The sequence below is a fragment of the Mytilus californianus genome, unplaced genomic scaffold (genome assembly GCF_021869535.1).
Source record: "Mytilus californianus isolate M0D057914Y unplaced genomic scaffold, xbMytCali1.0.p SCAF_5, whole genome shotgun sequence".
Classification (NCBI taxonomy): Eukaryota; Metazoa; Mollusca; class Bivalvia; order Mytilida; family Mytilidae; genus Mytilus; species Mytilus californianus.
In genome coordinates this window covers 38,873,520-38,901,269 of record NW_026262701.1, presented here as the reverse complement: position 1 = coordinate 38,901,269, position 27,750 = coordinate 38,873,520, and the positions used below count along the sequence as shown (strand labels likewise).

Below are 27,750 nucleotides of genomic sequence, written 5' to 3'. Positions count from 1 at the left end.
CTATTATTTGTTTGGTCATCTGGCTCGACAACTGATCCGTTTATACATCCTTGGCTTGCTTTCGAATAACCGACTTTGAGCGTTCCTAATGAAGCTAAATCCAGAAGGCGTTTCGTACGCATGACATTCCAAAAAGTTTTTTTTTCATTTTTTACGAGTAGGAATTCAAACAGATTATTTGAAAAGGTTTACACACTAACAAAGAATCCGTCTTTGTAAAAATCATGCATATGTTGATTCATGGCATGTCACAAAAGTCATTTTATTTTACCTTAAAGTTTATAGTAAAAAAACTGGTTACTGTATACAATTCAGTCATTATTTTCTTATGTTATGTGTTGCTATGACAATAAGCCATTGCAACAACCCAAACAACATTTTAACTTGGTGTACATTTAAAGCTGTATAAAATGTAACCTTCAATTATAAAAAAAAAAATGGAAAAGTTAAGTAATAATGGATTCCAACATAACATTAATCAATGAATACAATACGGTCTTTTTTTAGTTGAAAGACAAAACAGTCAACTATCAAAAAAATGTCGCATTATAGTTTGTTTCCATTCCAACATATAAATGCATAAAAATTCTACATTAAAAAAAAAAAGAATAAAAACATGTATTTGTGTGTATCAACAAAGTCCAATGTTATGCAAACAGGCATTGTCACTGACATTTGTAAGATAAAAAGAAAGTGGCATGTTTTTTTTCTTGTTTTCTTTAAAGAAATATTCTAATTTTATAAAATGGTAAATTTTGACAACTTTTTAAAATCCAAATTGCTATACATATGAATAGTCAAACTTCTTGAACTTAATGAACCAGAATCTTCCTTTAATTCTGCCTTTCTATCATTGATTAATAATCAAAATATATGATTTTTCTAGGTTAGATTGGTAGACGATCAAAATAAGTACTGTATTGTGGATATGCTGCACTCCCCTCTTTTTTTCAAAAATTTCTGTTTTTCAGAATTATTAAATGTGTTTGAAATTAACTAGATGATATTATTGGTGCTTTTTTCTAAAGACTGTGTGCTTTTAAGCCCAATTAATCTTCAGTGGTTGGGGAGGGATTGAGGACAGTAGATATATTCCCTCCTTTTTTTATCAGATTTTCGGAAAAAAGAAAAATAGGTAAAGCTGTCCGCTTAACCCTGTTTCTTGTGTGAGACTAATGCTGCCAGTGTAAAATGTCAATGTCGATTTCTAAAGATCTAATACAAAAAACAAAAAACTAAAGTGCCTCAAAAACGTTAGCTGTTCCTGTTCTACATGTGCCATCGCCACGTCATTCATATTAAAATATATGTATAATTATTCATTTTGGATGACTACACGTCATAGTGGATTAGTCAATATCTCTTGTCTAACCACAAGACATGGTCGTATTTATGACCCATTCCTTACCCTCGAACTTGATCGTATGTAAAATGTTATACTGAAACACGTTTAGACAAATGATAGAGAAGACTGATGCCAATAGAAGGAACACACTATTGACATTGACATGCAACGAGGGACGTTATACAACACTGACAACGACACAAAAAGCAACACGAGCCGTTTAAACAGCACTATGGGTAAATTCCGGTATTTCGGAAGTCGCAACAGTTCTTGCTCTCCTAATGGCATCCGTAATGTTGCTCATAGCCATGTAAATAGTAATATTTCTATCAAGAGAATCCTGACAGGGAACGCAATCCCTATAAAACCAACTGACAGAAAAATACTCAAAAAGTGTTGTATAACGTCCCTCGTTGCATGTCAATGTCTTCTCTATCATTTGTCTAAACGTGTTTCAATATAACATTTTATATACGATCAAGTTCGAGGGTAAGGAATGGGTCATAAATACGACCATGTCTTGTGGTTAGACAAGAGATATTGACTAATCCACTATGACGTGTAGTCATCCAAAATGAATAATTATACATATATTTTAACATGAATGACATGGCGATGGCACATGTAGAACAGGAACAGCTAACTTTTTTGAGGCACTTTAGTTTGCTTAATTAAGTTCGTGATGTTCATTCTTTAGTTTTCCATGCATTGTTTTGTGGACAGGTGTTATTATTACCCTTCGGTATTTTCTCCATTTGTACACTCAACAACATTATGACCAAACTAATATAAATATAAACGGATACCTTTGAAATTGTAATATTGGACATGCTGTTTGTAATACCTATATTTTGTAAATGAGGGTTTTTCTGGTCGTGAATTTCATGAGCCTCCTAGTAAGCTGCATCCTCATTATGATATATATATATCTATATATATATATAAATAAAAAAAAAAACAAACAAAAAAACAACAACAAAAAACGACACTGCAAAGCGCAACAATTTACGAGGTTCCTCACTTGGCACAAGCACATCCAAATATGGCGGGTTAAAATTTGGAGATTTTAATACATCTATTAATGTGGATCAGTGAATTTCCAAGAACATAAAAGAATATACCCCAAAAATAAAACTACATATAATAAGAAGTTTACAACTTTATAAATCTAAACCAAAAACTTCCTGTTTTCTCGTATTTATGTTTTTTCGGTGTCAATGGAGACACTAAAGGCTTCTGTTACATGATACTTGCACTGATCGAACGAATTACCCATTAGTTTCATTTAGTTAGTGATAACGTAATGTGCAGGAATAGGAATCTATGAGTTGCTATTGCCGCCTTATTTGTCATTCGAAACCAATAGATTACCGATGTTCCTAGTGATGTTTTCTCTGTGTGTTCTAATTATTCCTAATATTCATATTTATAAATATTGGAAGTATATCGGATGTTTGGCCCCTACTTATATGCTGGAATGGTCACGTTTTTCAGCGATATCCAAAAGATTTTTCATGCATACCTTTTGTACATTCATAATACTTTCAACAGACTGGCAGTCCTTCTGTTCGTTCGTTTACTGAACATAGAAAAATTAATGTGAGAGTTGACCTATATATTGGAATTTTATGAAAGATCTACAAAGCCGAAATAGCTAATTTACAGGAAAATATACTATTTCTCTAGTTTATCGGGAAATCGTTTTAAAATCCGTTTACAACAACTGACTTTTAAACTATATACAATGACGTTAAGTTCCAATCAAAATAAAAGTAAGTAATCAAGACTTCGAGACAGTTAATCGAATTTAACAAAGAATTGCAGGATAATATTGAACTGATTATATCATATAGGCGAGACATATTGTCTTTATCAGGATAGAAACGTTAGCACTTATATCATAAAATTATTCTAATTCTACACAATGATGGGTGACCAAAGTTATGCACGTGCAAATTTAAAGTCGTGTGACTATCTATTCAAGATATGCACACTAAAAATAGTTGGACTCAAAATTAAAAGTTCGCAGTAGACAATTTTTAACAGAGTTCATAAAAAAGATAAAAATAGAAATGTATAATGAGACATATAAGACATCTATCATTTATAAGCATAATAAAATTGTTGCAAGAATGAAATAGAATATTCGAAGGCATTCAATCAGAAGGTAATTTTACAATAACTCTGTAGAAAAACATGCAACAGAATACACTAAGTCATACAAATGTTGCGTCAAATGTGACTGATAAAAGTTACATAAATCTGGAATGAAATGCAGATATTTTTTTTAAATCAAAAGCGAGTATACATTCACTAATCCCAGCAACATTGTTAAGTCTGTAGTAAGTTCGAATTTGATCCAAGCATACTATAGTCCGTGATAAGATTTTGTGAGGGAATTTGATGCTTGCTATACATCATGGTTTATACATGTACCATGGTTCACTTTAACGGGCTTTATGACAATACCACTGAATTTATCCGAATTAATTTTTTTTGTGGTATTTAAAGAAGTAATTTTGCAATGAATCTGTCAAAGTGTATGGTGTGTTTATTAATTAACGCTTGAACAAGGTGTATAAAATCAATAAGTTAATTTTCTTTTGAAGCCCAACGTTTAAATTGCTTTCGCTGCATGTCAGAATGTTAAATATTACAATGTTTTTTAATCAAGACAATGATGGCGACTCTAGATCTGAAGTTAAAAACTATTTTATTATTTCAAAATTACTCCTGTTTGTGAAGTAACACTTATAGTTATGATTTGTCTTGAGTTTATGTCCTCCTTCTATACTTCAAGTTTTAGTAAAACAAATTTACTCATTGATTTTCAATATAAATATGATATAAAGAATGTTCTTTTACTTAATAAGTCATAATTAAACCTTGTTGAAAGCTCCTAATCTGAATAATTTTTAAATATCCTGTATTTGAAAGACTTAATTGTTATCTGCAAACAGGTAGGTTTTCATTTCTCTTTACATACACGTGTACCATCAACTTGACGCTGGACACGTTCATGTTATTTTTTTCAATGGAACAAAAGGTTCAATTTGCCAGTTATTACTTTTTTTCACTCATTTTTTTCGGAATACAGTGAATCATTTCTTTATAAGAACGAATTCTTCAGAAATTTTACCGATCATGCGTTTTCAATTTTTGAAAATAGTTATCATTTTGAAGAGAAACTGAAAAAAGCTTTAGATATAGTAAACGTACGTTATGCAAGTTGAAAAGCTTGTGTGTCCACCGAAAATATCTTTTTTCGCCCTTATTAAGCTGTTATAGTTCCATTTAAACCCAAATGAAAGCAGAAGGGCTAAGAAGTTAAATATGACAAAATTTTGCCTTTTTTCAGACAAAAAAAAAGAGATCATTTTTTAAGAGGATTAAAGAGAAAAAAAGCATTCCTTTCATTTATTTGATGGTCAAAATTCTATAACTCTGGAATGACAAATCAGAACAATTTGTTAATGAAATGTATGTTGTGTTTTCAACAGTTCCAACAATAATGTAAAGTTTACAGTAAATAAATCCAAGTAAACTCAAGTTATGGTTACTAAAAATTTACTAAAATCTGCTAATCAATGTCCCGAAACTCTGAAACGACACATGAAATGACCGTCCTCTGATCAACTCCAACAATAATGTAAAATTTTCATGAAATAGTTTCAAGCATACTGGTGTTGGTGTGGGATGTGTGAACAATTGCCTTAAATCTGACGGATAGAGTCCCGTTATTCTGGATCGACATACATGTCGTTTTCTCAATTGAATTGTTTCATATTTTTCATGTCGGGGCCTTTTAAAGCCGACCATACGGTATGGGTTTTTCTCATTGTTGAAGGCCGTACGGTTGCCTACAATTGCTTACATCAACTTTATTTGTACTTTGGTGGATAGTTGTCTCATTGGCAATCATATAACATATCCTTATTTTTATAATGTAGCTTGCTTCCGTCAATCGTAATGTTGTGTTCAAACACATGATAATTGGTTAAAGCAAATTTGAGTTATCGTAAGAAGTGTCGATGAATGGAAGGATGAACGGATGGGTTTAAGTATACCACAATACGTCAAATTTTGGACGGGCGTAAAGAAACCAAAGGACAAAGATTTGAACACATACTGAATTTATTGAAAACATGATATATGAAGTACCAATTTATTCTGTATATATTTCAATGCTCTTCAACTTCGTACTTTATTTAGTCTTTTTAACTTTTTTTTTATTCGAGCGTCACTGGTGAGTCTTTTGTAGTTGAAACGCGCGTCTAGCGCAAATACAAAATTTCAATCCTGGTATCTATGATGAGTTTATTCACTCAAAGAGTCGACGCTTAAAATCTTTTAAAAGCAATTTTCAAACATTGCAAAGTTACCAGTTTTGCAAACATTGCATTGAAAGGTTGATTTATCGGTGTTTTGCTAAAATACGTTCAGTGGCAATTATTTCAGGCATTTTCAGGACGATGCAATGAAAGACGGACAATTTTTAGATAGCAATCCGTTTTTTCGATCTTTTGTAAAAATCCTCACAAGCAACTAAAAAGTGCTTTTTGAATTATCTTTGAAGTCGGTTAAACTTCCAGAAATATGCTAGGCTTTTTTGTTGTAAAAAAAACTTCAAGCACAAAAATGAAATTGTTAAAATGCGAAGTTCAGTCAAAAATGAATTAATAAGGTAGGCGTATCCTGTTATGCATGCTTCACCCCATTCCAAATCCACACTCGTTTAAAATGTCACAATAGAATCGGTTTATTCACAGATCAGACGACTCTTCTCGTATATAAAGATTTCTTAGACCGCAGAAACTTGATGTATATCGCCAATGTGTTGAGACACTTCATATAGAATAACTAATTCGTGATCGCTAAACTTATATCGTGTCGATTTCAGTTGTTCTTCCTCAGAACCTTGTTAGAGCAGTTTTTGTGCCTGGATCACAACCCTGTTTAGTGAATTTCATATATATAATGTGAACATGCTTCAGCCAGCGTAACGTATCAATGAAATATGTAAACACCACACAATTTAGAAGAGGATCGATACAATGTATGTTACTAATTAGAAATGGTAATTTGACAATAGGAAAGCTGAAAATCCCATGATTGATAATGTCAGAGATTTTAGTTTGATGTCGTCCATCTGTACATGTGTTCACACCAGTTAGACTCAAGTGGATTGTTGTCTTATTGACAACCATACCACATCTCCTTATTGTAAATTAAGTGCATACGATACAGTTACAGGGGAGGTAATGACGTTGCTAACGTAAAATGCCATTTTTCGCGACGTAAAACTGCGACATATCGAGCAAAGATGCATTTATCGGGTGATTCCAATCAGTAGCTTGAAAACGATTACACAGACCCCTCTTTTTTAAAATGTCATTTGACCTGATACTGTATAAAGATTATTTTTTAAATTTTTTATGAAAAAAATCACCGATGAAATTTCTTAAAATTGGATAAATATGTAGCAAAAAAAGTCTAAAATCATAAAACATTAATAAAAATGAATTATTTACAATGAATTGTTACACAATTCAAGAGTATACTTTTTGTAAATATGATATTCCAAATCTTTTTACAAAAATTCGCATGTATTTATCTTTTGGAACAAAAAAATTAGGTAATGTCTGTGCATTTATCTCTAAATTTAGCACATGAAGATATATTTTTTATTACACACATTTGTATTTGTATTGACCAAGCAAAACATAGCTTGTATGCAAATTTTCTTTAAAAAATCACCGTGGGATCAAAACTGTATCGTATGCCCTTAAAGACGATATGTTTAACAATGTTCAATTACCCCTAGATCTCTTTTGATTTTTTAAAGTCGTTGGCATGTTGTCTCATTGAGTAATATATGACAGTCAGAATTAGGTTTACAAAATAGAGAAAAATGGACAAAAAAATATTAAAGAAACTTGGAGGAAATTTCACGGACCAAAAAGTTTAAGAAATATTGTGGTGCTGAAATATGATAAAAAATAACTGTTAAAAAATAAAGAACAATGGGAAACAAAATAAAGATCCCTGTTCCCCCCCCCCTCCCCCAAAAAAACAAAAAACAAAAAACTAACACCTATCCATCCACACGCATATACAGACCCTCATATATATCTTACATCTCCTGTTATCAAATAAATTTAGCATTATGTCATTCTGCCCAAAAGCTTAGTTTGTCATTGAGTGGCTATATAGCGCCGAAGCAAAACAACGTATATATTTGAAACTCAAAGAATCATTATATGATATATTGGCCTCCTTACTTTCGTTTTAGTTAGATTTTCTGAAAATCCTCACTCATTATAATATTTGTTTACTTCTATTTTTAAAGAACAACTTGACCTAGATTTATTAGTCAGTTAGTGTTACATGGTTACTTTGCCAGACACGTCATTACGATTGAATGGTATTTTCTATTTTTAAATGTAATCTTTTAAGTGACATATAAATTAAGATATCGGGGATTCCGGATAATCCACTTGACCTTACTGGACATTAAAATAAAATGGGATTTTCCCTATACAAACGTACATTCATCACCAAGACGTTTCTGTCTGCGTGAATTATGTGTTCAGATTTACAGACCAGATCTAAATAGTAAGTATAAATTCTATCAATGATATTATACTCTTTAAAAGCAATAATCTGTAAGATCGTGTTATATGCATACCTCAAATGTTTTTTAGAATATACATAATATGGCTTTTGTACATGTATAATTACTTCGGAAATATGAAACGCATGTTCTGTAAATGAAAATTGGGAAAACCTAGATCACTAATTCCCTCTGCTCAACGTTTGGGAGGGGGGGACACTTACTTTGTAATGAGTGGATTTGATGAGCCGATGGAAAAGGTCACTATTTCATGGTACATGATATATGAAAAGGGTGAGAAATTCAAATTAAATATAATTTGAAACTAATCAGATTTCAGTATTTATTTTTGGTGTGTTAAACCACAGTCGTAAATGCATCAGCTATTTGTCAAACCAATTAATCTCTGTTTATCTTCCAATGTGGTATTTTCACTGATGCTAGTTATAGATGCTATAAATTCGATTATTTTGACATTTGCACCTAATTAACATTCAAAGATTTGTATACATGATATCAAAAGAAATTCCATTTTGTCAGCGTCCTTTCAGTTTTTCATTTATATAAAACTGAAAAAGTGTTACTCTCTGGATGTTACTATCTGACCAAACATATTTTATAAGTGTTGTCTACTGAAATTGAATTTTCTTCATAATGAAAGACATAAAAGGGGTAAATAGAGGAAAGTGTTTAAGATGTGATGAATGTGAAGAATTTATAGAAAAAGCAAGGTGTGATAATTGTGACTGTAATGCTACTAAACATGAACGTGATGATGAGCCAGACCAAAACAAAATCGCTATACTAATGTACCAAAAGATGAAAAATATTCAAATATATCTATAGGTCCAATCACATTCAGTTTTGAATCCGGTTCCTTACCTGGAAAAAGAGGTCTGTTTTTTGTTAATTGATATATGACAGCTAGGGTATATATTTTTGATAAACAAAATATATGAAAAGGGTGGGGTACTTGATGTCTCAGCTGCTCACCCATACCAAGGAAAGATTGAAGTGCCCCCCGAGCGTTCGACTATTAATATATGAAGAAAATACGAAGATTAAGGAAGGTATCTCCCGCATGCATAGCTCTGGTTTGGCCTTACTTTGGTTCTTTGTGGTTTTATCTTTTCATAGTTTGTATTAGGTTTGGATTGTCAAATAGTTTGGCCTTGAGTACACTGGGATATGCATCTGGTGCACTGAGTAAAATTGGTACCGTTAATGTTATTAAGGTAGCATATGAAAGTTACGTGGTATATATGTTTTAACTATTTTCTGGTGTAAAAAATTTACTACCTATGATTTTTTACCTTTTACACATTGTGTTTAGGATGGATAGTTGTCTCATTGGCACTCATACCACATCTTCTTATTAATATAACATAATTTGTACAACGTTATTTCGCAAGTCATTTGCAAATTGTTCATCCGATCTTGATTTAATTGTGTGTACCATTTGTCCTGTGCAAACATTCAAATATATGCTCCGTTTAAATCCGTTTAAAAAAAAGAGTTATTGCCTTGTTTAGATGCACATACTGTAAAATATGTTCAGGAGCTAGTGCTGAGAAAGAAAAGAAAAAAATACATGTAACGGTAGGGGACGACCATTTGATTTTCTGGGAAGGGGGTGCAGGGGGATTTTCAAAATGAATATCCTGGCCTGGTTAAAGCTGAAAATGAATAACTTTGGCAATGCATAAGAATTGTTGAAAATAAATATTCTGCCACTCAAAATTCATTGTGTACAAAGGTGAAAAAAATGAACATGCGTAGCGACAGATGAAAATGAATAGTGAATCCGCAAAAAATCCTCCTGTCCCCCCTCCCAAATATATCAAATGGTCGTCCCCTTACGTGTTATTATTCCGGGTCTATATACTTCAATACTCACATGTAGCTTTGTCTCCACTTAACAAGGAATTGCTATCCGTCGATAGGTTTCGTCTGAAACTTGCATCGAGTAATGAACCCCCCGCCCCCTTTTTGTTTATAAAGTATTTACTTTGATGATGATGGATGGACATTTTACGTCCAATGGATAAGCACATGATTATTTGATTTGAATATGAACTCTAATTTGCACTAGACCATGGCCAACACAGTGAACCGAATATTTAACGTGCTCATTCACAAAGAAACAGTTCACAGGAAGACATGTCACCCTACTCGGACACATTATTATCACTCCAGGCCAACCAGTTTTACTCTAACACATACATACTGTGTTCTGAGCGGAGGAGTAGCAAACCATTTTTTTTTTTAGTCTATGGTTTAAGCCGGTTGGGATCGAACCACAACCTCTTGCAATCAAGGCTAGCATACTACCATGTGACCACAAATAAAGCCTTTCACTTTAATTATGTTTATAGTTTGAAATTTTGAATACAAAAGTCTTGTATGTAAAAATTAAACTGAATGTCCCTTAGACTATGCCTACGAAATCCTGCAACCCTTTCTCAGATGAACTTGTAAGGGCAGGGTACAACCAAAACGAAACCAATAGCTTATGAAGCAACTATTTCAGGCTTAAGTCGATCAGTAAAATACAAAGTACTTTTCCAGAAACATCTAGTTTGAACAGCTTTTTAATACTATTCTGTCTCTTGTACTCATGTTCGTTCAAATTATAAAATGTGGACCCATGAAATTCAAGAACATTATTATGCTTATCACTTTTTAAATGACACCCACGCATAAATGTGCTTGTGTACTGGAAAGTCTCAATCATTACGTGTAAGTTTCTATTCTTATACTAAGTCTTACATTTTCTAATGGTTTAATATTACCTGTATTTTCGTATTTATACACTGCGCTTTAATGTATTATTTACCCGTTTTATTAGACGTGTTAGGAAAGGGGTTTTAATACTGCGCTGATATTAAATACCAATACCGATACAAGATTTAAGTGTGGACTTTCTCAAAATGCAATTGCACTGAAAAGTATCCCGGCGTAGTATAATAGTTTACCTTTGTGGTGTGTTTTATACAACACGAAGCGAACAGTTAACGTCGACTCCAAATTTTAAGACGTGCATTGGTCTTACGTAGATCTTCATACATTCATACATTAATTTGTATTTGTTTGATTTAAGAGTGCAAAACAAAACTGAACAAAAATATATGGAAGAGTCAAGAATTGGAATGACGGATTTTACGGCCACAAGTCCAAATATATATATTAAGCGATATGATTAGAATATGTTTAATAGTTAAATAACTCAGTTTGTCTCTCCACAATAGATATGTCCTATTTCCGTTGCAAAATATAGTTAGCATGCATGTTGTGTCCAGGGATACAGGGACGCGTATATATGTGTGGCTTAAACAAATCAGTACTAATCTGAACTCATCGTTATATCTATATATAAAAAATAAAATAAAAAGTGGACACAAGTGGATACAGTGCTATTTCTATATAAAACTTTAAGAAGCAGGGGGCTACAGTAGAAGGTTGTCTTGCTGCGCATCGTTTTAATGTTCAAGGAAACCGCTTTCCATGAGCTATATGTGATTCATATTGTCTCTACTTTCTGGGTATGAATGCAATGAATAGACAGAGGGACGAAAGAACGGACGGATGGACCAATTCACCCACCACTATATACCGTCCAATTTAGAAAGCGGAGTGTATAGTGAATCTAAGGCAAAACAAAATGAAGCAAATCGAAAAAAAAAAAAATGCACGACATATAATTTAGCAGACTTTGTTTTGAAAGAGGTGAAAATGAATATTCCATTTTCAAAATAATCTTCTGACCCAAAGATACTAACATTAACTTCTCCATATGAAAGTTTAACGTCACTTTCCACAATATCTCAATTTAATCGTGGTGTTCTGTTTTGTTGGTGGAGGAAGCCGTGGTAACAAGAAAAAAAAAAAAAACTTCCGACCCTTCACCGAAACGTTAATTTAACATGCTTGATAATGTCCAAACGTTGTAATCTTTTAATACTTAATTCGATAACCTCTCTTTTCCAAAAAACTAACTTATAAAAGTTGATAGAAGGAAAATGTCAGGGCAAAATTTTTTATGTGAATAAGAATTAATTCATTTAACATTATATAAAATTGTCAGTGACCTTTCTAGATAAAATAAAAATATGAAGATAATCAAATTGAAAACGCTTTTGTTTCAGTCTTTTTTTTTTAATTGTCAAATACACAAATTTCTAGTTTGGTTTATTTTTAGAATTTTACGCTACTGTGTAACACATTTCTCTATTATAGAAAATGATAGAAAATGAGGAGATACGGTATGATTGCCAAAATAGACAACTATCTACCAGAGACCAAATGACGTAAATGTTTGCAACTATAGATCACCATACGACAGACCCCCAACACGGAGCAAAACCATTCCCGAACATAAAAGCTAAGAAAGGCCCCGACATGACAATTATTTTTTAAATAAATTTCAAATAAACGAACGTTTTGAACAAAGATTGATGTAGAGTAAAAAATCGCATTCGAATGTGATTTGATTCCAGACCTGTGTTTTTTTCTATTCATTTATTTTGATCACTTTGTAGATTTTCCTTGTAGTCGTTCAACAAAAAAGTAAGAAATGGGGGAACAACGATCTTAAACTTAATCGATCCCTACTATGACACAATGCAAGAATAATGTTCGTGTTGTTTTGCTGGATCCTCGTCTGTGTATTGCGGAATAAATTGTTACTATTTTATTGTTTAAAAATCATCTCGGCATTATCAAACAAACCCATACAGGTAACAATAATGAATGATTATGTGTACTTTTTGAGATGGTCCCCACTATAGCCTGTTCTGGTATTGGTATTTAACATCAGCGTCAAAATCGTATTGACTTTCCTAACACGTCTATTTATATTTCATTTAGATTCAGCTATCGGATTCAAGTTGTGTGTTGAGATTATCCGTATACTGATCAATGAATATATTTAGAGGTAAGTGAACATAATCATTTGATGGAAAATGATTTCGTTTAGGAAAATAATATTATATTGATACCAGTAGCAAGCATTAGAACATAGAAAATATTAAATCTTCCACTTTGGAGACTTTTTTTTATTATTTTGTTTGCTAATTTGCAAGTAAACCGGTCACCCTTTTCCCATTTTTTAAACTTCGTTCTATCAATGTGAGTAAATAGGTATCAAAGAAAAAAGAATTAATTGTCTATATTCGATATAATTCGTTATATTAGGAATTGTTCCCAAAGCTAGTTTCACTAGAAAATATTTTTAAACAACTTTATTAAAGCCACGCCGATAAATCGCAGGCATGCCTTTAGTAATGAGCTTGTCCGTTCGTCCGTCATAAATTCGTTTTCTTCTAAACTTTAAAACGTTTAAACTTTAAAACCACTTGGCGTTCTTCAAGTTCCAGTGATGAAAGTTGGCCTAATTATTTACAAAAAATGTTCCCCAACCAGAAAGTGTCGTGCACACAAAAGAAAACTGTACACTTAAAAGTTATGGTTGAAAAAAAAATTCAATTAGCCACAACTGTACATTTTTTTCTTACTCTTACTTTAAAGCAACTTGCGAGTTCAGAGATGAAACCTGCAATTGTTACTTAAAAAGTCATTAAATTGCTAAGTCTTTTTAATACATTGCTGTGTTTGATCGATTTTGAACCACATATTTTAATTTATGGAATGAAATGTTCATTTCAATATTTTACTGTAATCTAGGGGTAGTCATTTTCAGCATTTGGCGTCTTTCGTTGTCAACTCCGTCCATCGTCCGTGGACCACCGTCAATGTCTGTTGTCCCTAATGGTGTAAAAGTCATGCTTGCATTTCTCTTCCCCAATTCAACAGAAATTACGTATTGGTCAATTTAAAAAAAGAAATCCTATCTGAAACTACAAGGCAAAATTATTTGAAATTCTCTACAGCATGTACATATGATCTTTATTCAGTGTTGGGCCGTTTGCAAACCTGGCGGCATTTGGTGGCAAATCGTTACCATTGAAGTCTTTGGTGCATCTCGTTCTCTCAAACTTCTAGACATAATTTAAACAAACTTGCAGGAATAATGTATCGAAAGTCAAACACAAGTGATTTTCATTTCAAAACATGGCAAGTAGAGGCAATCCGCTCTGACTTTTATTGGCCTTTTTTATCAAATCTTTTCAGTTGAATAAAAACAAGGTGAATGATGATATATAAAAACTCGATGGCACAAGATGGAACTCACAATTCTATTTTCTCTGAAACTGCATTGCCGATGCGAAATTAAACTTTAAATTTTGTACATTTTGGATGTATCCTTCTCAAACAGTCTTCTGGGCTAGTACAGACCAGTCAAACAAATATGATATACAGCAACAAACTAGTCTGCATTGGACTATAATATTTGAAATACTTGTGATTTTTTTATTCAGATGTTCCTTTTCCAAGTATTTGTCCTTGTGTTGGTCACTAGCGTCATGGCTGAAGATGTTTGTCCAAAGAAATGTTTCTGTAACAAACAATTGACATCGGTGAATTGTGAAGGACATAAACTATCAAACGTTCCAGACAGGCTTCCGAAGTCAGTTGAGAAGCTATATATGACACACAACAATATAGTACATGTTAATTTTTCTGCAAATGTCATCTTACCAAACCTTCGATATGTCTGGCTTGACAACAATAAAATCGCAGGATTGCAAGCTAACGCATTTGATGGTAGCATTGTTCCTAAGCTTTCTAAGTTGTATCTTAGGAACAATAAGATATCTGTGATAGAAAGCAGAACTTTTTTTAACATGTCCTCATTAACCCAGGTCTATCTAAGCAACAATGACATTCAAAAAATAGAGCCAGATGCCTTTGAAGACACTCCATCAGTTCAGCTAATAAACTTAGACAGTAATTATTTGTCCGAAATTCCAAGACTTGGGAAATTAAAAAGTCTTAAAAGTCTTTACATACAGGCGAACCAAATTTCTAATCCAACGTTTCCGGATGATTTTAAGGATCTGAAGAAAATTAACGACATTGGCTTGAGTAACAACGCAATAAGGAAACTTGATGATTTGACCTTTCGAAATTTGCAAAATTCAGATGTAAGGAAACTGGAAGTTTCAAGGAGTAAAATTGATGAAATATCTACCGGTGCTTTTAAGTGGCTGAAGAATATAACATCCCTTAAATTAGGCTATAATCCTTTGACAAGTTCAGATTTAGAGATGGCATTCCATGGTCTTGTAGGATCGAGTCTGGTTTCATTGAATATAGATAATATAACTCTTGGTGGAGTCTTGCCCTCTTCTACTTTCCAGTTACTTCAGAATACGTCAATAACGACCCTTAGTATGAAAAATAACAAAATGAGCAGTATACCCCCAAAAGGATTCGCAAATTTAAAGAAGTTGATCAGCTTAGATCTCAGCGCTGCGAACATTTTCAAAATAGATGACAGTGCTTTTGAAGGGCTGGATGCTTTAACAAGGTTATTCCTCAACGACAATCAGCTATCCCAGGTACCTAACAATCTTCCTCCATCATTACAAAAGTTATATTTAAATGGCAATCAAATCTCGGCGTTGAAAGACAATACTTTTATGAAGTTGTCTAAACTACAGTTACTATACTTGGGAGGTAATAAAATTCACCAGCTTGAACAGGATGCTTTCTATGGTCTTACTAGCTTGAAAAAGATACACCTTGTGGATAATAAGATACATACCTTACCAGGAAGACTCTTCGAATCTTTCGTTGTTTTAGATTCACTCGAACTTAATAGAAATAATATAAACCAAATTCCGAACGGTGACAGTCTTTTTGCATCCATGGCATCTCTGCTGTATCTGAACATGGCCGACAATGCCTTTTCATCCTGTTCTTTTGGGCTTTTTAAAGTCCTTTCATCGCTTAGGTATTTACACCTTGAAAATAATCAACTTGGTGACTTGATTGCTAGAGACGTTAATGGTAATCTGTTTGCCGGAATGGACAAACTTGTCTTATTGAACTTGACCAACAATCAGTTGACACAGCTTCCGGACCCACTTTTCAAAGATCTGACAAGTCTACAAAACATAACAATGAGATCGAACAAGATATCATCATGGGGAGACAACTTATATAAACGAACTTTTAAACTAGAAAATCTTGATCTTGCTCAAAATATGATTGCATTGGTCAATTTCTCATCTGTTCGTGACTTTAAGAAAATGAAGACTCTTGATCTACGTCAGAACCCGTTTGCTTGCACGTGCGATTTGCGATGGTTCCGTGATTGGATAAATACAACAAAAATTGCGATTTTGCAGAACGAAACATATCTCTGCAATTCCCCTCCAGAATGGCATGGAAAGAGGCTTCTTTCTTTTGACAGACATAAGATAAACTGTGTCTGGTTTACTACAACGGATATTATACTTGCAGCAGTTGGCGGTTTCGTTTTATTATTTATATTTTTTGCTATTGTGTACAACAGGCGTTGGTATATTAGACTTCGTTGGTGTAGATTTCAGCTATCATTGCAAAGGTATTCTAGATCAAGAACTGACGGGTACCAGACACTAGATGGAGATGTTTATAAATACGATGCATACATTTCAAGTGTAGATGACAATTATCAATGGGTTTTGAAAAATATATTTCCTGGGATAGACAACGGAGATCTGGAAACTGAGAAATTTGGTGGTGAATTCAAACTTTATTTCGAGGACCGAGACGCCGAACCCGGAAAAGCTGAAGTATATAACATTGTTGAGAACATGGAAGCAAGTCGATCTGTCATCATCATACTCACACGAGAATATATGACAAAACCTCTACACGAGTTCGAAATCATAACAGCCATTGATTTGTTAGGAAAACGAAAAGTTTCTGATATTCTGATTGTCAACGTTGATGGGCTTACCGCTATACATGTTCCAAAGCTATTGAGACGAAAGATGGAAAGGCACGACTTCCTCACGTGGGAAAATTCAGAGGAGGCTAAAATGACCTTTAAAGAACAATTAGCTGATAGTTTAAGAAGGAAAAGACGAATGGAGAATGTTATATGATCTTTCTCATACATTATGAAACTTGATACGAGAACAATGGAGAATGTTTAATATTTTAGAACAATTTTCCAAAATTAAATCTTATTGGTAGAAAATAACCGTCAAACGATTATGGACATACATTTAGTTATTGTGTTGAAGATTTTAATGGTTTCATAACTTATGAGAAGGATTATACAACTAAACATCTTGTGTCTACATAATGGTCTCATGTTCAGTGTTTTTGCTTAATCATGAAGGCGTATTGAGATACAATCAGTATATTTGTATATTTATCATACACGATGAAAATCATTGGCTGTTGCTGACGATGCTTTAAATTTTCTTTGACATTATTTTTTTTTTTCTTTCTGCAAATGAAGGTATTTTGCTAGCATACAATGTCGATTGCTTCTATTGTAAAACATGCATCTTCTCATTCACAGTGGGGTCTTTATCATTAGTATTTCCGTCGTTGATCAAATGTAATTTTTTTTGCGATGCACTGCATTTATATAGATATAAGTTTCGGAACCGCTGCTTACTTCGAAATAACACATCTTTTCGCGTCACAAATCCATTGTACTAAATTTCGAAAATTTTAAACTTAGACGACTATTAACTAAATGATACGGGTCGTAGATTTGTTAAAGTCACTCAGTTTTATGTTTAAACATCAGTGAGAACATCTATCTGTTATAAATATTTCTTTATCAGAATTATTAAACTTGTCAGTAAATGTATCCATATGATATTATACAGTGTTTATAATTTCTTTTTGTAATACAATTGTAAACATTTTACAATATAATGGATTTTGATGCGACTGTCATACAAGTGAGAGGTTAAGCGCTAAAACCAGGTTCAATCCACCATTTTCTACATAAGAAAATGCCTGTACCAAGTCAGAAATATGACAGTTGTTGTCCATTCGTTTGATGTGTTTGTGCTTTTGATTTTGCCATTTGATTAGGGAATTTCCGTTTTGAATTTTCCTCGGAGTTCAGTATTTTTGTGATTTAATTTTTTACAGCTGAATGCGGCATATTTTGTGCACCTCTTTTGGGGCGTAATATTTTTTTTATTAATTTTACTAGAAGTTTTTGCGATATAGTCTCATAATATATAAAATCGTTTTCACCTGACAGAGTTCTCAATTTTATAAGTTTTTGTGTTTCCGTTTTTGTTTGTTTTTGTTTGTTGTTTCCATAGTTATGATGTAAAACCTGCAGACATATACAATGCATGTATGCAACTTTAGTTTATGCATTGATAAAATCAAGGGTATTGTTCAAACATTGTTGTCAATATAATGGAATTATATGCGAATGTCATACAAGTGAGAGGGTTAGCTACCTATATAACCAGGTTTAATCCACCATTCTCTACATACACGGCTGGTAATCTACACACGCAGAACAATCGGTTCTGCAACGAAAACCGTGAGAGGATTTTCCGGTTATGCTTGAGTGGAGTAATTGTCACCGCTTCAAAAGGTATGTACATTTCTAAATCGCAATTTTCTAATTCAACTGATCAAAATATTAAAAATCGGAGAATGCTATGCTGTGGTGAATACTTTAACGAAGAGACACATGTATCATTTACTGTTGTGCATTGAGTAAAACTCCTACAAAATCAATCGTCCCATGAGTAATTGCCGAAAAAAGTGACATTTAAATTTTGAGATGGTTCTATTAACAGACCTACAAGTTCAGATTTAGTTTTTTTTCTGTCAACGGGATTGAATGTCGTTTTGGGCGGCGTGTACGCTGTCCGAAGGTGATAGACGTCTTAATAAATCTAAAAACTGCCAATTTTCATTATTTCATGCGTGAGGGGATCGGTTCTGATTGAGGACATCGTGAATGCGTGAGGGGAAGTGCAAACATTTTTTTAATCTTTGGCCTTGTGGCTTTTCTCGACTCATGTGTTTTCATGTACCAGCTTTACATTGCAGTTCAGCTTTGGACGGTGAGTATATGACTTATCACACTGCAGGCAATGGTGGCGTGTTCTATCCATCTAAAACATAGATTAAAGTCTTAATACATGCACACGAGAAAAAAACATAGTCAATTATAAATCTAAACCAATTATATTTACGTCGTAGCCATTTCCATTTCCATTGTCAATTTATATTTGTTATAAACTTCAATAAAACTATGCAAGTTACTTGCCTTTCTTTGAAGTGATTGTTGCATTTTTCGATATAAAGATATGATTGCACTTCCCCTCACGCATTCACGATGTCCTCAATCAGAACCGATCCCCTCACGCATGAAATAATGAAAATTGGCAGTTTTTAGATTTATTAAGACGTCTATCGCCTTCGGACAGCGTACACGCCGCCCAAAACGACATTCAATCCCGTTGACAGAAAAAAAACTAAATCTGAACTTGTAGGTATGTTAATAGAACCATCTCAAAATTTAAATGTCACTTTTTTCGGCAATTACTCGTGGGACGATTGATTTTGTAGGAGTTTTACTCAATGCACAACAGTAAATGATACATGTGTCTCTTCGTTAAAGTATTCACCACAGCATAGAATTCTCCGATTTTCAATATTTTGATCAGTTGAATTAGAAAATTGCAATTTAGAAATGTACATACCTTTTGAAGCGGTGACAATTACTCCACTCACGCATAACCGGAAAATCCTCTCACGGTTTTCATTACAGAACCGATTGTTCTGCGTGTGTAGATTACCAGCCGTGACATAAGGAAATTCCTGTACCAATTCAGGAATATGACAGTTGTTTTCCATTCGTTTGATGTGTTTGAGCTTTTGATTTTACCATTTTGTTTAAAGGACTTTGTGTTTTGAATTTCTCTTTGGAGTTCGGTATTTTTGTTATTTTACTTGTTTTCATGGCAAAATGTAATGACTTTCGAATAATGTAAGTAATGGTTTAAAGATCACTTTTACAATTGTGTGCTACATGTATTTGTTTCGATTTGTTTTGATTTAATAAACTTTGAAATAGAGAAACATATTATTATAGAAATAAGAAGATGTGGTATGGTTGCCAATGAGACAACTCTCCACAAGAGACCAAATGACACCGAAATTAACAACTATATAATAGGTCACCGTACGGCCTTCAACAATGAGCAAAGACCATACCGCATAGACTTGATAGATTTGATTGCAATTTGTGTTGAGTATTTTTCTCAAAAGCAACCAGAAGGGAAATTCTAAACCAGAACAAACAAAAATCTGCGATTTTATGTATCGCCTTTTAAAAACAAATTTATTTCAATTTAGTTCCAAACCGCCAATGTCAAATATTGCAATACATAAAATAGTAATTCTATTAGAATCTCTTCAACAGCAGTGTATAGAGCTGAATATATATATTTATTTTTTGGATATTGAAGTGTAGAGAAATCTTCTTTTTTTTTAATTAAACAAATTACCACAATAACACCTACAAATAAGTCAACATGGCCGATATTGTCATCCGACTCTTTAAATGAGTTATTTCCCCTGAATAAAGATTTTTGCCATTTTCTGCATTTTTATTGAAAACTATACAAGAAAGGAAGAAACTTTTAAATAAAAAAAATCAACAAAATAAGATTTACAAGTAAGAAAACATGGCCAAATTGTCAGAATCCGTATAGGATGTATTGCCCTTAATGGATGAGTCATGGCCTTATTTGTATTAAAACATTGTAGGTAAACCGGGTGTTGGTTATACAATCTCGTATTTATAAATTCGAAAATCTCAAGTATCAAGCCAAACAAAAATAAGGGAATGTGATGTGATTGTCAATTGATTTGCTACAAGATACCATTGACCAAAGAACTAGGAGGTAAACAACTTAAGCGGCCATCCATCAATATAAAAAATAAGACGATATGATAGGATTGACAACGGGACAACATTACAACAGAGACCAAATGACATAGAAGTAAGTATCTATACTGACCTACTTTAGAAACGCAACACTAGATTATTCTTTTTAAATTTTTGAATGAATGTGGCACCGTCAAAAGCAATGACTGCCTGTAACAAATGCCAAAATGATTGTCAGAAAGATCAACCAATTCTGTTCCACATGTTTTGGGTTCTGTTTTACACCTTCTGAATATGCGTTTGTTCCACCCATTACAATGGGTTTTGGCAATTATGCGGTTGAAACTTCAGGGCTTTAAATGTTTTTCTTCAGTCGATTCTTTGGCAGTTCAGTTTATGGGAAACATTTATGGCATGAATCTGTGCGCAATGGCTTTCGGCAATTTGATAAGCAGTTGACGTTGCGGCCGTAAACATGTCTCGCAAATGACGTTGCGTAATCAAATTCTATTGACGTTGCATTGTCACTATATGTTGATCTGGTCATTGATGGTCAGCAACAAATCCCGTCTACCTGTATCGTTGTCGGAAGGACAGTAAGACGAGTTTCTGAAGTCAAACTGTATGGTTGCAGCACGTTCACGTTTTCCTGTTTGCAGTATTCTTATGGGCTGTTTCAGTTTTTTATTCCTCAGTCTTGGCAATATGGAGATGCAACATTTTTTAACTGATTTAAGTGTGGCAAAGGATTGAAAGAACTGTTTCACGAAGCAAAACAAACTGAAAAAATCTTTAATGGGTTCCAAATTTCGCTTTAAGAAATTCGTGCGACTTCAAAAATCCGGTATGTTCAATAACCACAGGTAAGTCAGATGTTGATTTTTACTTAAGAGAAAGAAGTGTGGTAATCATTAATAGTAGTTGTATGAGAATCAAACATGATGTGGGAAAAATAATCAACAAAATGAGTGTTGCGTTTTTAAAGTCAGTCAGTATATAAGTCACCGTACGACCTTTAAGAATGAGCATAGCCCATACCGCGTAGAAAACTATCATAAAAGACCCCGATTTGACAAATGTAAAACAATTCAAACGAGAAAAGGCCTGATTTTAGTACAAAACAAGAATCGAAAAAAAAATTCTGATATATACATGACTTGTATACAGCAACAAACGACAACCACTGAATTACAGGTTTATGTAAAGAATATCGTGACAAAAAATCCAAGAACAGTGATTTCTCCGAAGCAAATATCAAATAGGTAAATCCACCGTATAGAACGCCACAAACGGGGTGCCGGTTATGTTTGACACGGGGTGGCGGTTTTGAAGCGGATAAATACGATCAAGGTAAGTTCAATTATCAACATTTCTATATAATTGAGAATTGTTAGTACCAACTAATGTATTGCACGGAAGGAACCGAAACATAATCTATTTCAAGCAGAAGCAGACATTTTCAGTGCTCTGTTTATTCAAACACCTCTCCCTAGTTTTATTTCTTTTATTACAAAAAAAGTTTGTAATTTGTCATCATAACAGTGTAGGTGTGTTTGAATAACAAAGTATCAAATAAAGACCGAATTATATGCAAATCTATTCTTTTTTTAACAAATGCATCTACCCCTTGAGACGCAAAATCTGACACCCGAACGACACATTATTTTTTTATGAAAAATTAGTTTTTTAACCAATAAATTTTTACTAAGAAGATGGCATTTGGTTTGGTTCCATGATAGGAATTCATTTCTATATAAATCATACGGGAAAAAATCGTCAAAAGTAGTTTTTTTATCCTGAAACTTGCATATGAAGCCTCGAAATCCGCAAAACGGAATAATAGGGAGAGTTCGAAATAAATTCACGCGACAAAGAGAAGAGTTTTATGTATCACCATTCATCGATAAGAGTGTGAAATCGGTTATTATCAGCCTATCAAGGTCGTTTTAAAGGAAAAAGTCAAATTGACTAGTTAACGAGCAAAAAGGTAAACATTTTTTATAGACAAAATAATCATTTATTTTGTAAAAATATTTCCTTTCTCTATTTGAACTGTACACGTATACCTAACAACAAAGTTATTTTTATTTACCTGTGTTTAAAGTAAATAAAAATTATTCTTCCCTTAGTTTATTTATTTTGTATTTGCATTGTATCATAGATCATATTTATTTGTTCAGTGTATGTTCACTGGTGTTAATATGTCTTTTGATTGAGTTAAGCTATTTCAATTGATACTAGAACACACCCGCGAAATCGCGGGCATTAGAGCGTAATTGAAAGTATGTAAACTGTTGAAGGATGAATTTTTGTAAAAGATTTATGACTGGAGAATTTCAGGAAAGGTATCAAAAGTCATCGGTACTTGGGGACAGGACAATTTTTTTAGCCCTCCCCCTTTTTTCCAAAGTCCGTTATTTTTGTTTTCTGTTTTTCTATATACTATGAACATACATATACTTTAAATAAAGTGTATTGGCTATTTACTATCAATTCCAAGTTTACTATCCACGACGGTCACTGATATATTATATAGACTAAGAGACTATCCACGGCGGTCACTGATATATTATATAGAGACTCTCTATATAATATATCAGTGACCGCCGTGGATAGTAAACTTGGAATTGATAGTAAATAGCAAATACACTTTATTTATAGTATATGTATGATCATTGTTTACAGAAAAACGCGAAAATAATTGTCCTATCCCCAAGTACTTATGAAAATTATTACCGTATCACCATGGTGATACGGTCTGATTAGTCAGAGGCTAGATGTCTGGAATGTGGTAAATCTGTTAACTGTATCTCATTGGTTATAAATAACATTAAATGGCTGCATCTCAGCTGCTTCCGGGCTGCTTTTGGGGGAAGTGAAGGATAACTTAACGTCTGATTGGCTATTATTGAGTTGTATGCATTATATGTCAACGCGTCCGTAAGTGGGGTCGGATAAAAATCATGATAGTAGGTCATCGGTAGAAACTATAATGAAGTGTTCATTTGCTATCATAATTTAAGCCAAATTTAGTTCACGCAGCCCTGTCAATTTGAGCAAATAATATCATTCTGTGATGATGAAATTTATGTTATCTTGAAATTTTGTTGCAATTTTGGTACAAAGGTGTGTATTTATGGATTATTAATGTTCTTTCATAAACAAAACAATAATACATCTAATCTTCACTTTATAGTGCGTATTGAAACATATTTTGCTATATTTCTTCATAAACTATAATTTTAAATAGTAAATACACAAAACGTGTGCTCTATGATTAAAAATGTTATCCTCATATTTTTCATTGTTTGAACATATTGATTAGAAAATAGTCAAACACGGAATTTACCGTATTGATACGAAGATGTCCTTTCGTTTCCCCGCGCATTCACCGCTTCATTGATTTCTGATGTAAACAAAACAGACAATTGCCGATAAGACAGCTGATTAGAAGAATAGAAAACAAACAAGATGAGTAATATGGTTGCGTGTGTGCACGGAAGCAAACACCAATCATCACGGTTTAGTTATGGGCAAGGGTTTCAGTGCTCTATAGTTTTTTTAATGACCCCTCTAGATGGATGCCTACGACTATGGATGAAATTAAAAAAAGGCAGCAATGAGCAATTTGAATTAATATTCCTGAAAACCCAAGATACTTGCAACACAGCGAGGTCCCAAATGGTGTTCGCATGTGGGGTACTCATACATGATGATTTATTCTTTGGAGTCGTACACCCCAGGCGGATCGAAAAGGGAGGGGGTGGGGGCCGCGGCGCCCCTCCCCTTGGTTGATTATATAGGCCCCCCCTTTATGAAAAGTTCTGGATCCGCCACTGTACACAGCTTGTTAATTGATATATCAACAGCACTGAGAACTGCATTTGATATAGATAAATCCAATTCTAATTTGTTCACATTACATGTACAATGTATCAGGTTTTACAATAAGTATATTTCGTCGTGATGATAATTACTATTTGCTTTGATTCACATGCTCGAGATAATAAAGGTTTCCCATTTTCAGATGGTGCTGCTATTTTGCTAACATTTTCAAATCTGAATGAGCTGATACTATATGTATAATCATCAATATACATGTGTTGATATACAATGGTGCTGAGTTTAATCTATCGGCTGTATTTGTATAAGTATTTGTAATATGTGATATTGGCAGATCGAACTGACTATGTAAAGGCTCTAGTTTATGACTTGGATGTGTTAACAATGATGGTGGTCGATAAGGATATCCAGGATGTTAATCCAAAACCGAACCGGTATTTTACGTATATATATTAGAATTCATCCTCCTGAACATAGTACCCATATATAATAACCATACACCTAATCGCTTTATGGAATTCTGTCCCAGCTGACCTGAGAATCTGTCCCGCTTCAACCATTGACATCATACAACAATCACTTTTCCATTGTGGCGTCAGATATTTTGTATTATGACGTCAAAATTTTACGTGAACCTTTGTGATGGCCAGTAATTGCAAACAAATAGCAATAAGTAGGATTCAAAGCAATCTTTAATAAATCAACTCTAATGAAATATTCTTATATATATAGATGATCACATGACATCATGAACATACAATTTAGACGTCGCTTTACTAGTGCCGAAAATAAATTTTTAAATGCATATGCATCTATTGAAATAAAATTATTGCATGTCTTTCATAAGTTCTGCTTTGGACATAACAGAATAACAATGCCAAATATAATGGACGCATACATTAAGGTAAATTTCTTTATTTTTCACATACAGTAGCATCTGACAGCATTGAATGATACGATATGAATCAGCAGATTTATCGTTGTATTAGAAGTTCAACGAGAAGTTATATATTTTACTTAGTTGGGTGGATAACATAACATTTATCTTGTCATTATAATATAAAAAAAAAGATGTGGTATGATTGCCAATGAGACAACTCTCCAAAAAAGACCAAAATGACACAGAAATAAACAACTATAGGTCACCTTATGGCCTTCAACAATGAGCAAAGCCTATACTGCATACATTTAAGTCATCTATAAAAGGCCCCGAAATAACAATGTAAAACAATTCAAACGAGAAAACCAACGGCATAATCTATGTTTGCTCAGCATTCATCATGAAAACGATCACATTACAAATCATTTTAGGAAAGCACTGTGTAAGCAGACATTTCAGGAAGCAACAAGTCTGTAGGCTGACTGTATATTATCTGAACAAGTTCATTTCTTGTCAACTTCATAATTATTTCAAACATTTTAATAGATGTCATCCAAATTTGGTCTATTTCTTTTGGCTTAATATTCTTGCTTTTTCAAAGTCATGTTCATTTATATATATATAATTATTTTTCAACCGCGCCCAGAAATATGCGGTTACCTTTAATTTCAGAAAAAGATTTAGGGAAAGGCGATCTGGGTCCCCTTTTAAAACCTACATTTAATGTTAATGCAGACATATTACTTGTTCCAAACCAAACCTTCTCAAGTTTCGGGCATCCGGATACCCTTTCTTTCTATAATTCATCCTACATCTACGTTTGATTGATTGATTGATTGTTGGTTGCTTAACGTCCATATCTACGTTTGAATTTGTTACTTATTTGTTATTTGGTCTATGAATATCTGTCTATATATTGACAATGAAACCACATCTTGATGGTCCCACAAAAATGTTGATAATGTGTACATTTCATTTTTTTTTCTAGCTCCTCTCATATGATAGCAGTACCTTTTTGGTCACTATTCTGTGTTGCGTCTAAATATTAATTGTAACACTTTAAAGTGACTGAACAGGTAAAACAAATACTTCTCAAGAAACAGAAAAAGAAGACTACTTGGAACAGCACCAGACTATGTATGAATAAAAACTCAGATCGGAATAGCATGGATGATATATTTATACATTTTGTGCATCATTGTGAATAAGCAAGGAAAGCTATTAATAATAGTGCATTTTTAAAAGTTTATTGGGTTTTTTATTCATATTCTGTTCGAATTTTCACACAATCTGTCAAAAAGGCAAAACTAACATTACTGAAACTTTCAAACAATATGAGAAGTGTTTCACTCACCAAAACACTCTTGCGATTCTGCAAAAAAAAAAATCATGCATGATTTTGTGAATGAAAGGGGAAAGAAGATCCTGACACAGCGCACCTGAGCATGTCAATTGCGAACTGACCCAATAATTTATATATCACGACCAGTCAACTGATACTGACATTATCACAGAGTACACATCAAAGGAAAAATGCACAAATTACCGATAAATTGTTATGATGTTAGTGAATCACTGAAGCATGACTGGAGCGGGCCCCCTCTTATGAAAATTTCTAGATCTGCCACTGGTAGTCCATTTTGTCTAGCAGTAATCCTGAAAAGTAAATAATACGTTTTTCTTATCAACTTGATTATAACCTTGCTAACTATTACATAACTATCAAGACACAGTATGCATGTTAAAACTACTTGCATTGTAATAAAGAGTAAACAATCATATTCCACAAAACAAACAAAAAAGTGTTTATATCCTTACTCTAGCTATTACAAACCATATATATATATATTATCATATGTGACTATCAAGCCTCCTTCAATGATAACCCTGATTCACCAATACTACAACAAAAATCAATAAACAGCTGCGCCATGAGCGCATGATACGCCCGTCGTCTTGTGTGTGAATTTTTATGCAATAATCATAAATAGTTTCTGACATACGGCCTGACATGCGAAAACCCTCCTTTTTTTACAAAAAAACTCAATATCTTTAAAATAAAATTTTGAATCAAAACCAAAAAGTATACAGATCTTAAGATTAATATAACTAAGAAGTGTGTAAAGTTTTAAGCAATAATCATAAACTGTTTTTGAGATACAGCACGACATGTGAAAAACCCCTCCCCCTTTTTTTACAAAATACTCAATAACTCAAAAATAAAATTTTGAATCATCACCAAAAAGTATACAGATCTTAAGATTAATATAACTAAGAAGTGTGTAAAG

At 33.2% G+C, this 27,750-nt stretch overlaps 1 protein-coding gene across 3 annotated transcripts in view; it reads left to right on the top strand.

Moving 5' to 3' along the window:
• Positions 1 to 18,078, top strand: part of LOC127701889 (leucine-rich repeat-containing protein 15-like) — an 89,697-nt gene extending 71,619 nt beyond the window's left edge. The window contains exons 1-3 of one of the 3 annotated variants that reach the window (XM_052205865.1): positions 7,724 to 7,960; positions 12,831 to 12,891; positions 14,336 to 18,078. In XM_052205865.1, coding sequence (XP_052061825.1) covers positions 14,336 to 16,954 — 2,619 coding nt within the window. In that variant the 5' untranslated portion in view covers positions 7,724 to 7,960; positions 12,831 to 12,891 and the 3' untranslated portion in view covers positions 16,955 to 18,078. Of the gene's footprint in view, positions 1 to 7,723; positions 7,961 to 12,824; positions 12,892 to 14,335 lie in introns of those variants that run through there. The other 2 variants (XM_052205863.1, XM_052205862.1) reach the window with 2 other exon arrangements.
• Positions 18,079 to 27,750: the final 9,672 nt, after the last annotated feature.